Here is a 13819-nt window from a genome sequence, read left to right as displayed (position 1 = left end):
TTCCCTATGTATTAACAAATCACTGAACCTATCTATGGTAAAACATGACTTAAGGCTTACCTGCAGGACTGTCAGCATTCTCTCCTGGATGTAGCTGTATACCAGTAGAATCTATAGAGTTTACTGTAACTGTCTGTAGATTTGGCAACTGACCAGTGCTTAGACTAACTGGAGTTGAAGTCAAGGCTCCACTTGCTGCAACTTGACCAAGCGTGAGTGTCTGAACAGGTGTCAAAGTTATTTGTTGGGCAGCAGTATTCTGTATTTGCAAATTCTGCAAGTTCTGGACCCCTTGTACTTGAAATGTTTGCCAGGTTATCTGTCCAGAAGGGGTCACTGTCTGTGCCTGAATTAAAAAGGTTCCAGGATTCAGCTGCAACTGAAGATTTTGCAAAGCCTGTTGTGATATATTTTGACCACTGGCTTGCACACCATGGATTGTCTGTGGTGTAATACCTTGCACAATTTGGGCTTGACTGGTTGGCTGCTGAGACTCTTGAAGTTGTAGATGTTGTACAACAGGCTGTGCTGTAGAAACCTGAATATTCTGAGCCTGTGTCTCTTCAGAAACAGGCGACTGGATATAATTTCCCTGAAGATCTGAAGAATGGACTTGCCCACTAGAAGTAGTCAAGCTATTTGTGTTTTGTTGCAATATACCTGTACTATCTATAGTAACAGGCAATTGTGATGAAGAGGACGTTGGCACAAACAAATCTGTATCAGTATTAGTTTCATTAATATCAGGAGAAACCCGCTCACCAGTCCTTTCTGAATTGTCTGAACTATCCATAGCTTGTCCTGTGTTTATTAAATGTCCATCGGCATTAATGCCTGCAGTCATTGTCTGAGAACTGCCCGAGAGTCCCAAAGAATCTAGATCGACACTGTTGATTGGTACAAAGGTAATATTTCCTGGCAGACCAAGAGGCACATTAGCAACTACTTGGGTTTGGCCAGGAAAAGATGAACCACCAATTGTAACTCCCTGAACCTGGACTTGACCAGTCTGTGGTATGAGATTCTGGATATTAGCAGGAGGTGTTCCAGAGGCAAGCAAGCTTTGATTAGAGCCAGGAATGATCTGAATTTGACCACTTTCTTGATTTATACCTCCATTATCTGAAGTGCCTGTGAAACCAATCTGAACCTGCTGACCATCTGTTGACTGAATCTGTGGTATTACTTGATATTGAACATTGGACACTGTACCATTCGATGACTCTGATCCTGGTGCAACTGAAAATATTTGTTGATTCTGCAAATTCTGAAGGGGAAGAACATACTGCCCACTTGAAGTAGCAGCACTTGGAATCTGTACTAGATTACCCGCTTCATCTTTTATAGTTGTAGGTGTGGCTGACAAAACCTCCCATCGGTTTGGTGTTCCTCCTAACTGTGCAGCAGCCAAATCACCTGTCTGGAAGAAGAAAACAAAAATTGTTTTGTGATATATATTTGTGGTATAGTTAAACCAGTTCTCAGAACTCTAAAAACTGATATAAATCCTACCACCTAAAAAGAAAAGTTCTCTTAATAATACAGTGGAGTTCAAATACAGAAGTAGTACTATATAAACTACAGCTGGGTAGTTCAGTTGGTTAGAGTATTGTCCTGATACACCAAGGCTGTGGGTTCAATCCTCTTATCAAAGCACATACAAGAATCAATGAATGCATGAATAAGTGAAACAACAAATTGATCTGGATAGCTCTCACTCACTCTTTCCCCCCTCCTTTCTCACTCTAAAAAAATTAAAAAATTAAAAATTTAAAAAATAAACTACAATAATTATCATTTCCAATTTTGTTATTATAAAGATAACTCATGCTATTTGAGCATGAAAAAAAAACTTCAATAAGAATAGACTGCTTTATGACCACAAATTGATCTTTTAATCCCTCATCTATGATCTCTAAAGCTATTAAAATAGAAGTGGCTAGAAAAAATTATAAACAACTCAAACCAGACATACCTCAAACACTGAAAAAGAGTTCAAAAAATATACAATGCACTAAAAATATGTCACTAAATCAGGTGCATTATGTATGAGAAAAAAAAACATTTTTAGTGCAGTGTTACCAAATCATCTAAATTAGAAAAGTTGAGATTTGTATATTATGGATATAAACCTTAAATCAAACAATTAACAATTAAAGCAACTCTTTTATGATATGTATTAATGTACTCCAGAGCAAACTTATGGCTAGGGATATCTTACTAGCAATCTTTATTTTTTCGGTGAACTACTTTTTAAAAATATGACACCTTTAAACACTTAATGAGAAAAGGTTATTGCCCTGTTACCACATGGCAAAGTCACCCCATCTGAAAAATTTTTCTAGAATCCAAGAGCTGGAGGATATAGACTGTGGCTTTACCTACTATTCTACTTAAGTTTGGAGTCAAGTGCCTGGCATATACATTTTGCATTCTGTGACCTACTGGAATCTCAGGTATCGCCCCCAAACTTTACAGAGTAAGACTGGAAAAATACCAATGTAGGAAAGCAAAAAGCAGTAAAATCCTACATGTCAATGTCAAAGGACAGATATTTTTAGGGCATAGTAACAGTAATGTCTAACATTTAAACTGTTTTTTATATGTCAGGTACTATAATCAGGGTTTGTAAGATTTTATCATTTACTCCTTACAACAATCCTATGAGGTAGATGTTACCATTATTCACATTTCACAGAGGAGAAAATCGAAGGACAAATCACAGAGCTATCAAATGCCAAAACAAGATATAAAAGTAGGCCAAGTCTAACTCCAGAACCCAGGCCCTTAAATACTATACCATACTGTCTCCTGCTAAGACCAGGGGTAAAGACATGGGGAATGAGACCCTGTGTTAATTACTCACCATCAAAATAAAACGATTCCTATCCCACTTCCTTGTACATCTATGTATTATTTCCTAAAATGCCACATATCAGTAGAAAATGACAGCATAAGCATATCTAGCCTAGCATTCTCACCCTAGGGTTCATGCTTGAGTTTCAAAGGATCTTTGAATCCTTTAAAATAGCATACCAACTTTTTGAGAAAGTGCGAATTACAATGGGTGGGGGGGCAATAATCTAGGGTTCCATCATATTCTCAAAGGGTGTCTGAAGATCTTAAAAGTTTATTAAAAAAAAAAACTCACTGCCTAATTTTAATGTTGAAGCACAAAGTATATATTTCAAAGTAAAAACAGTATTAATGACTCAATTCAAGATATTTACGTGTTATCTGTCAAAATGAAATACACATATGAGTAAGCCCATGAGATACACAATTTTTTTCGTCAAATGGTTCACAATCTATCCAAGCAGACATACACATACATGCTACTATATGTGAATACTGGTGCACACTAACCATATGATCAAAACACTATTTGGAAACATAGAAGACTGAAGGAAAAAAAAGATTTTGCATAAGATATATTTAAAGTAATCTTTGAATAAAACTTAAGAACTCATTCTGGACAGTTAGGAAATAGAGACAGAGGAATTAATAAAGATGTAGAAACAATAAAGTCACAGACAAAAAGAAATATGTAGTTTGGTGTTTAAGAGAGGATCCAGAAAAGGCTCAGATTCAGAGAAAAGTAATGGAGAGCAGGACTAGACATTTTTATCAGGGCCTGTAGTAAATGGCTTTGTAGATCCTGCTAAGGAGTTTGGACTTTATCCTGCAGACAGTGAATGAAAGCTATAAAAGGTTTTTAAGCAAGTGAGTGGTGCAATCAGATCTGTTCTATAAAGATAAACTAAGGCCCAGTGAAGGAGACTGAAAGGCGGAAGAGAGTAAACGCAGAGAAACTGTGGGACCCAGTACAAACATCTAAGCCTGAACTAAAATAATGATCATTTAAATACAATCTTTTAAATTTACCAAACTTAAGTTATTAAAATGAAGCACCAGACATTAAAGTCATGCTTCATTCTTCAACTTCTATCTGGTACAAAAATTAGGAGGTTAAGTCATCTTTCCCTATAACAGAGTAACAATTCACATTTCATTTCAGTCTCTTGGCATTTTAAATGAACTAAAGATATTTAAATGTATACTTTATACTAAAATCTGCAATAAAGTATAATGTCTAACATCCAATCCTTATCTTAAGGTTATTGATCACCTTTAAAGAATCAACTGTTGAATTTTTTCTGACCAGCATTAAATTTACAATTATTTAACTTATATCAAATATAGTGTCTCAGATACAAATTAACTTTTTAATACTGACATTTAGACCCTTTTCATCTTTAAAAAAAGGTTAATTTAAGACAACTAAAATAGTTTTTATTAAAAAAAAGGGTAGAAAGGTATTCAACCATCACTGTGAACAGCTTTCTAGCCATGAAATTCTTTGAATACAACTACTCAAATGACAACTGAGTAAATACTACCCAAGCACCCCTCTTCCTCTCCAGAAGCTAAATAAAAATAAATTGTAGTACCACTTTTTTGAACAAAGCAGGTCAGTAATTGAATAATTGAAGAGAAATCCCTCTTTCAAAAAAAAAAAAAGAAACTAAAAAAAAAAGGAAATCCCCAAACCTAGGACAAAATGATTTGAAGATTTTTTAATAAACTGAAGGTAGAAAACACTTACAAAAAACATACTTATGCCCTGGCCGGTGTGGCTCATTGTTTAGAGTGTCCTCCTGTGCACTGCACTGAAGGGTCAAGGATTCCCAAAGAGGGCACATAGGTTTGATCTGGATGGGTTGCATGCATGAGGCAACCAACCAATTGATGCTTCTCTCTCACATCGATGTGTGTCTGATGTGTGTCAGTGTCCCTCCCTCTTTCTCTCCCTCGCCCTCTTCTCCCCCTCTCCCCCTCTCTCTCTGGAATCAATGAATAAAAGAAGTACTCTTGAGTAAGGATTAAAAAATGTGTGTGTGTATATACATATATATATATGTATGCATATATTTTTACGAAGCACAAGCCTGGGGGTGGGGGAAGGAGCTGGGAACAGCAAGAGAAAAAATCCAGCAATAAAAAAGATTTTTCTTTAATGAAATAATTTAGTTTTAAAAGATTTACTGTGTTAATTTTTTTTTTTTAATCCTCAACCGAGAGAGTATTTTTTTAAACTGATTTTTAGAGACAGAGGAAGGGAGAGAGAAACATCGATGTGAGAGAGAAACATAGGTCAGCTGCCTCCCCTATAAGCTCCAATCTGGGAATTGAACCTGAAACCTAGAATTGGACCCGAAACCTTTTCAGTCACAGGTTGATGCTCCAACCAAGTGAGCCACCCAGCCGGGGTAAGTGTTCATTTTTTAAAAAATAGAATGAGGAGCCCAGCCCGGCTTGGCTCAGGGGTTGAGTGTTGACCTAAGATCCAGGCGATCAGGGTTCGATTCCTGGTCAAGGCACATGCCCGGGTTGCGGGCTCGATCAATGACTCTCTCATCATTGATGTTTCTCTCTCTCTCTCTCTCTCTCCCCCTCTCCTTTCCTCTCTCTGAAATCAAGATATATTTTAAAAATAATAATAATAAAAAATAAAATAGAATGGGGGAAAACACTGAATCAGAAAACTGCAAGACTTTCATGATTTAAGCTAAGACCATGCATGGAAAAGGGAAACATACTGCACTAGAGAGAAAAGAACTCAGAGCTGAGTTCTGGTCCTAGCTAGAACTGTAGAATTGTGTGTGATTTAGAGTAGAACTCAATTTTCCTCTGTTAAAAATGGGGAAAATATTACCTTACAGGGTTGTAAGAACCAAAACTGTTCAGCTTTATAAACTATAAAGCATTATACAACCCTAAGGCATCATTATGATTACTAAGATTTAAGGACAGATTTGAAGAACACCCATAGATGCCTAGCACAATTCCTGGCACAAAGATCAGTAAGTATTTGTTGAATGAATACTAAAAGATATCTTACTTTAAAATCATTGCAAAGAAAACAATAGAAAGAATGGATCAAAAAACTGACCTTGAGATATCAGTCTTCTATGTAAAGCTCTGTATCAATTTTAAACCTATTTATTTCCATAATTCCACAATGAATAAGCCCCAAGTATTTCAAACTACTAAGTCTACTAAGACCATTCACTTGTAAGAGAAATTTCATCAGCAGCATACCACTAAAAGAGATAAAGTACACTAAATACCAAAAGGGACAGGGATAAATTAGAAAATCATCTGAGACCAAAAAGAGCTGTAAAAATGTCTGCTGTTAGGCTATTTGGAAGCATTATACAAACAAAGGAAGAGAGACATAAAACCACATAACCCAGGCAAGAACTAGTATTTGGTTTAGGTTCAAGACAACACTCTATATAAGCTTCACACTAAAAGAAAAATCCACTAGTATTTCTCTCAGTAACTCTAATATTCTCATTGGACAACTAACAAAGTTGTAACTGAAGGTACTCTAAGGCTCCTTCTGCATATAAACACATAATCATACACTGAAGGGACCACAACCAAGAGTAGCCCAGGGATGTTGCAATAGCAATTTATTACAGGGGCATTCTCCAGTACAACGAAGCATAAAAATGGGGGTAGGGTGGGGAGTTGGAGGTGAGAGGAAAGAAAAAAAGGTTATCTTCTCAGATAATACCTGTAAATTAGGAAAAAGAAAAAATTTATACCATTTATTCCATAGCATTTGAAAAGGATTAACTTCTCAGTTCCCACAAATGGCTTTATATGAAAGCTAAACAGGCAAGGAAGGAGTGTAACCATAAAGAAAGTGGGAAGCTAAGGTGGAAACAAACGAAAAACCATTCTTAGGCAAGTACATACTCCTCAAGTTTCTTGAAATCTTCAAGGAACACTAAAGAACTTCAAATAAAAACAATTACCCAATGAATTCATTACAATGACAATGCAGATCTTATTTTAAGTAATGGTAAAAATAACCTTTTTAAAATAAGCTATTACTCATTTTTCAGCTCACCAACATTTATATACTAAATTAATGAACATTAAATTTACAACCTAAACTGAAGATCAGGCAAGAACTTTCATAATATGTACTTGTGCAGCTTATTACACTACAGTGCAAATGAAATAATTTAATAATCCACAAGTACACACAAATGCAAAATGGACAAATGGACAAGTTAATACTGCATAAAGGTCTACTTTATTCCATGTCCTGACTTATCACAAAAGTTGACTATACAACTTTTAATAATAAAGTAGAAAGGAGCCTTGCCATCAAACCAACATTGGGAGTCCATGTTGTAGGGCAATACAGGTGCGATTGCTTTGAGATTAGACCTATTCAGTACTGTACTGAGGGGTATCCATTCTTGGCCAGGATCCAGGATGAACCCATATCATAATAAATTCTAAATTTGAAATATTTAAAGCAAATCTCCAGTGTAGGTGACTGGCTTTTCAATGACCTTTTAATCCTAAAATACCAAACTAAACTGGCATTAAAATTGAAAATGTATACATTTCACTTGATTTTAAACACAACACTACTATATGCAATGTGTTACCCTGGATTGGATCCTGGAACAGAAAATGGGCATTAATGGGAAAGCTGGTGAAATCAGAATAAAATCTGTAGTTGATACCGTATCGTTAATTTCCTAGTTTTGACAAATGTACCATGGCTATATTAACATTAGAGGAAGCTGGATGAAGGACATAAGGTAACGCTCAGTTCTATCTTTGTAACTTTTCTGTAAATTTAAAATTCTTCCAAAATAAAAGTAAAAAATTTTTAAAACATAGCTACAAAAAAAAGCTCTCTATAGACCTCTCAAGATGCCCACTAATTTGAGTAATTAAAGACAGATGATCTAAGAATATTTTTAAGTGGGGAAAAAAAGCACAAGAAATCACTTAAATTCTCTCTCATTTTCTGAGATGTACACGTCTGAAATTCATTTGAAAAGGAAAAATAATTTTCCCATTTGCTAAGGCAAACGTATTCAAGCCAGTCTTGCCAAATTTACTCTGAAAAATTTTATGCATGGGTACCAAACATACAAAGAAAAAAATGCTCCAACTGATTCTAGTTCGTGCTCATCTGGAGGGAAATATGTATCAATAGAGATCTGGTAGTTCAGAGGAGCTGAAGAGGCATGTAAACAACTTTTCTACAAGTGATACATAGCCAGAGTCGGCTAAAGTTGGAGATAATATTCCATTCCTGGGGCTGAGATTCACATATACATGTACATATTTTCACCTTCACTTCCTCCTTTACTTCTCCCTTCCCCCACCAGTGAGCTACCTAAACTTGGTAAGTTGCAGTTACAAGAAGTTTTTTGTTCTAATTGAAAATATTAAAAGGTAAGTAGAAGCAATCTGACTTGCAATTTTACTTATGCAGTGGTTTCAATCTGTCATGGCACTGTAGGGCTAGAGGGATATAGTTCATAAAAAAGGTTTATGAATCCATAAGTTGTTTAAAAGTAACAAACAGCTCACACAAATATAATTTTATGCTTTTACATTTTAATCTGTGTACAAAAGCACAAAATTTAAAATCATACTATTAAGACACTAAAACCATTCATATCTTTCTACAATATAACTTGAAGCACTAAAATTACAAATACAACATTTAACAATATAGCTTAACTTCGGTTTCACTTTTAATGCCTAGAAATACTAAGAATTTCCTGCAGACTATATAAAATATCAAACTTTTTTGTCTACAGTGACTACTTCAAAATACCACTACACACAAATCAATTCCTAAAATCCACCTCAAAAAGATCGGGAAAGATTTCAATTACTTTAGTAAGTAAACACATCTACGTGTTACAATAATGCAACAGCAATGATTCAAACAAATATAAAATTCACAAGTAACAGTCCTAAAAGCTGTTTTCTAGATCATTTGTATTAAGCCCTCATATAATGCTGGTCAGCTCCTCCCCCTGCCCCAGACACTAAAAACACTACAAAAAGGATCCACCAAGTCCCATCAGACTAGCTATCATAATAAAATGAAAATATGGCTTTGCCAACCAAATTCAACTGTTTAAGTACGGTGTGCATTAGCATGCATGGGAGTACAACTTCTTGCACGTACTTTTGTTTCTGACACTGGTATTTATATTCAACTTCAAAAGCCAAAGTATTATCTAAATAACTTCACCGATTTCAACAGTCACTAATTAAATGTTTCACTTACTCCACTTATGAAAAATTACTGCAAGAGTCTGCAAAAACTAAATAAAATTCAACAATTTAGAATAGTCACTGAAAAAGCACTCAAAGTGTCCACTCCTCCATACAAAAGGACAATTCAAAGAGTAAACCTTCATTCCCTTTTTTTTTTTTTTTTAACGATTTACGGTTTAAAGTAAGTTCGTTCTAGTAACTTCCAGCAGAAAAAGCTCCAGGTTCAAAAACACTAAAAGCTAAAGACACTGCTGCCTCTAGTTGATACTATCTATGGCCGATAGGCTGTGCTTGAAAATTTTGTAGTGTTCAGGGAAGGAGTTTTCAGCAGTGATATGAATTGCTCAAACATCCATTTTGGAGTCCTCCACCCCCGCCCTCTCAGACTTCATTTTGTAGTGAATTTGGATCGAGTTCCGCAGTGACAATTTAGAGAAGCCTGGGCTGGCTTCTAATCCAAACAAGTATGCGAAAGAGCAGGAAAGGGCGCCCTGGCTGCGCGATCCATTCGAATCGGGGAAGGCGCGGGCGCCCGGGAGGCCTTTTGGGCGGCGGGAGTGCCGCAGGCCCGGGATGGCGGGCGCTGGGCCTCGGCGGGGGCGGACCGCGCGCGCGCGCGCGAGACTTACCGCTCCGGCAACGGCGGCGGGGGCCCCGGCTGCGGCGGCCGCCTCCTCCTCGTCGTCGCCCGGCGATGGCGGCCCAATCTTGCTGCAGGTAGCGGCCAGTAGAGCGAGCGGTGACGGCTGAGTGTCCTACCCCCGATGGGCGGGTTCAGAGAGAGAGACAGGGGGAGGGGGTGGCGGTTAGGGCCGGGCCGCAGCTCACACAGGAAGTGCGACTCTGTCCTCGCAGGCAGCGCCGGGGCGAGCGCCAGCCCGCGCTCTCCTGCTCTCCTCCTCCTCCTCCTCCTCCTCCTCCTCCTCCTCCTCCAACTCCTGGACTCCGGCTCGTGTCCTCCCGCTCGCACGCACACCCGCTCCAACGTCCGCGGGAAGGCGGGCGGCGGGCTGCGCGCCGGGCCTCCACCTTCCGCCCGCAACCCACCTCCCGGAGGGCGCGCACACACATACACACATACACACACACACAAAAAGGCGGCGGGAGGGGGAGAGCGGGCGGGGTCGGAGCGTTGGCGCCTCGGGCGGGCAGCTCCCGGGGCGGGGGGAGGGGAGGAGAGAGGCGCGGAGGGAGGGGAGAGCGAGGGGAGGAGAAAGCGGCGCGAGGGGGGAGCCAGGCCGGGGCTCAGCCGCTCCTCACCTGGGCCGCCGCCGCCGCCACCGCGCCGTTTCCGTGCTGCTGCTGTTGCTGCAGATACTCGCCGTGGCCGCCGCCGCTACCGCCGCCGCCGCTGTCCACGTCTAAGGCAGCCATTTCCTCTTGTTTCACGGGCTTTTCAGGAGCTGCAGGCACAGCGCGGGGGGGGGGAGGGGGGAGGAAGGCGGGTGGAGGAGAGGGAGGGGGCCCGCGGGCCGAGTCGAAATTATTCCGAAAGCCCGGACCGACTCCCCTTCCCCTCCCCCACCCGCCCCTCGGCGGCGGCGGCGGCGGCTCCCTCCTCCCCTCCTGCTGCTGCCCCCGCCCGCCGCTGCCTGTAACCCTCCTCCTCCTCCTCTTTCCCTCCTCCTCCTCCCCGCGCTGCCCCTGCCCCCTCTCCTCTCCTCTCCTCCCCTTTCCCTCCGCGCCGCTCGCTCTCACTCGCGCTCGCTCCTCTCGCACCGTCAGTCACTCACACGCCCGCCCGCCGCCCGCGCCCGCACACAGGGGGATGCGCTCCGGGCGGACCCGGCCGCCCGCCCCGGGGCCCGGAGGGGACACGGCGTTGCTGGGGCTTGAGGGGTGGACGGTGGCTGGCGGGGGAGGGAGTGCGGCTTTCTGCCTCTCACAGACACTCGGTCGCACACACGGGGCCGGGAGCCGCCGGCGGCAGCCCGGAGCTGGCTGTGGTCGGCGGCAGCGGCGAAGGCGGCAGCAGCAAGGGGTGCTCTCTCGGCTTTACGTACCGGTCATAGTGTGTTTAGGGCACCTCAGGCGGGGCTCCCCGCCGCCTTACACATGGTGAGGAGCGAAGGCGGCGGCGGCGGGAGAGGATGCGGGAAGCGGCGGCGGACACGGCCGGAGCGGTCCGGGGATTTTTTTTTCCTATTTTGATTGACTGTGCGGGAAACACAAAAGGTGGAGCCTCCAGCCCAAAAGGGGGGAAGAGGGTGACAGCCCGCCCGGAAGTCCCGCCCCTCTTCTCCGCGGTCATTCGCCGCCACGCTCGCTGTCGGCAGCGCTCATTGGTCTGGGTGCCCGTCCGTCGCTCGGTCAGGCGGCGCGCTTCCTGTTTGCCCCCCGGGTGGAAGGGAAGAGACAATGAGCGGCCTTGGCGGCGTAGGTTACCGAAAGCGGCTACGGCTCGCCTGTTACCCCGCTGTGCCCGACTCGCTCGCCGGCCGCCGCTGCCAGGCCCGAGGCGCAGGCCTCTTCCACCTCGCAGGCGCTCGAGACAGGCCTCGCCAAGCTGTAGGAGAGCTGAGATGGGGAGGAAATCTGTCCCCGGTGGCTCAGCTCCACTCGACGCTTTCTCCATCCCGGTGGCAGCCTCGGCCGGATCTCCCCAGGGCCTCCCGCTCTCGGAATCGCCGCTTCCCTGCACTGCTAGGAGGCCGCCGCCGCTCAGCCCCGGGGCTGCTGCCGCAGCCGCTGCAGCTACTGAGCGAACCAGACCCGCCCCGCGAGCCCGGGGGGAGGGAGCTGGTATTGGGGGAGACACCCCCTCCGAGGCTGGCGGAGGATTTTCTCTCACATTCAGCTCATAGATTCACAGTCCCAGCCATCTCGGTCCCATCCCTCGTAGCCCCAGGTTTCCTTCCAATTCATCTCTCACTTTTTTGTACCCTGGAGGCAGGCATTTAAGAACAAAACAGAAATCATTCACCTCACTAGAGCAGCGCTTTCCTCCTTGTCAGTGGCACCAAAACACGCACTATTCATTTAATACGTGGTGTGTGTGTGTCCTTTTTATTAAAAAATCCAGTCACGATCATATTCTCTTTCTTAATCGTCTTGATAACAAGTCAAACGTGAAAAAACCCATCAACACTTGCCAACATTTTTTAAATAGTGAATCTCGACGAGTATTTTTTTTCTTGGAGCATTTTAGTTACATTTTAATTTGAAATCTCATTTATTAGATTAGGTTAACACTCCTTTTCTCTTTGGCATCCTTGGTATCTTACTGTCATCCTGGGGAAGAAAATGCTCATTTTTTGTGTGTGTTTTGCCAACTAAGAGACATCTATCTCTGCCTATTACCTTTAGATCTAATTGCCAAGAAAGGTTAGAGAGGTGGAAACGCTGTCCACGATAGCCTTTTTAAAGAAATATGACACAGTGTTCCAACTATTGTGATTATTATATTTTTGTGACAACGGGCTTGGAGTTGTAAAGTCCAGCACTTAAACTACATTTGTGTAACCCAACTAAAAAGAATTCATAATCCATTTGTGAGTTTGCATCCCATTCTAAAGCACTTATACTTTAATCCTATACTCATAAGAAATGCTGTATGGTTACCTGGCACTTAATTGTACAAAATATGGAACTTCCAGGGAAGAGACCTATAAATCACAAACAGGCAAAAACAAGACTGGATATGGAGTTGATCTCTTCCAAAATACCTTTTAGTCTCAAATCTAAGTAGAAGAATCAGTATAAACTAATATTTTACACTTTAGTTTTAAAGGAAATAAGCTGATTGGCAGGGGGGATTGAAAGAGAGGGATGAGGAGCTGAAGAGGAGGACAAGTGGGGCTGGAGAGGGAGGGAAGTCACAGTGTGTTACTCTTAGCCTGTAGATAAATTGGATAGAGAATAGCTCTCCCTAGAAGAGATTTTTTCAGGTGCTTTTCCAGGAATGGGAATGTGGGTTCTGGATCTAAGCATACTACCTCCATGCATCTTTTACAAAGTCTTAGCCCAGCCACCAATAGAGAACAAAGTATTTGGGCACAAGAATTCAATTCATTTCCTCATTGATACCACTTGACAACTTTTTTGGTCCATAGACCATTCTGACAAAACGCAAAAACATTTTGGTCCTTCTGAAAAGAGAAAATAACCTACCAAAGCTAACAATTCTACCCCTAAAATGGCTGAAACGCTGCATCATGTCATCACCGCATTTCAACCCACTAGGTGGAGTAAAAAATAAATGCCTCTGGCCGGGAAGCTCAGTTAGTTAGAATGTTGTCCCAATACAGCAAGCTTGTGGGTTTGATTCCCGGTCAGGGCACATACAGGAGTCAACCAATGAATGCAGAAATAAGCAGAATACCTCAATGTTTCTCCCCCCTCTTCCTCTCTCCCTAAAATCAATCAATAAATACAATTTTAAATAAATAAATGCAATTATAAACATATACATACATATATATGTATAATATATAGTGTTATAATGTAATCCACAATGATTCATAAATTATGTTATGTTCATTAAATAACATTTAAAATAAGTGAAAAGAGATATGATTCATCATGGATAAACCAAAATAAATAATGGGTGAATAAAGCTATTATAGCAAGATAAACAGTATAATACCATTTATACAAAGTTTTAAAACACAAATTTATATTCTATATTATATGTGGTTATGTACATGTGGAGTAGAACAATAAAACTTTCATGGGAATGATAAATGCTAAATTTTAAATGGTG

The 13819-nt window shown here is 41.7% G+C and overlaps 1 protein-coding gene across 1 annotated transcript in view; it reads right to left on the bottom strand.

Moving 5' to 3' along the window:
* Positions 1-11344, bottom strand: part of SP3 (Sp3 transcription factor) — a 54361-nt gene extending 43017 nt beyond the window's left edge. Inside the window, exons 1-4 of the mRNA XM_087819767.1 lie at positions 11121-11344; positions 10378-10520; positions 9747-9872; positions 61-1420 (exon numbers count right to left, since the gene is read on the bottom strand). Of these exons, the coding sequence (XP_087675893.1) occupies positions 61-1420; positions 9747-9872; positions 10378-10520; positions 11121-11127 (1636 nt within the window). The 5' untranslated portion in view covers positions 11128-11344. The remainder of the gene's footprint in view (positions 1-60; positions 1421-9746; positions 9873-10377; positions 10521-11120) is intronic.
* Positions 11345-13819: the final 2475 nt, after the last annotated feature.

Source organism: Miniopterus natalensis, chromosome 8, assembly GCF_054644295.1.
Source record: "Miniopterus natalensis isolate mMinNat1 chromosome 8, mMinNat1.hap1, whole genome shotgun sequence".
Lineage (NCBI taxonomy): Eukaryota > Metazoa > Chordata > Mammalia > Chiroptera > Miniopteridae > Miniopterus > Miniopterus natalensis.
Note: the sequence above shows the minus strand (reverse complement) of the source record. Positions and strands in the feature narration are given on the sequence as shown.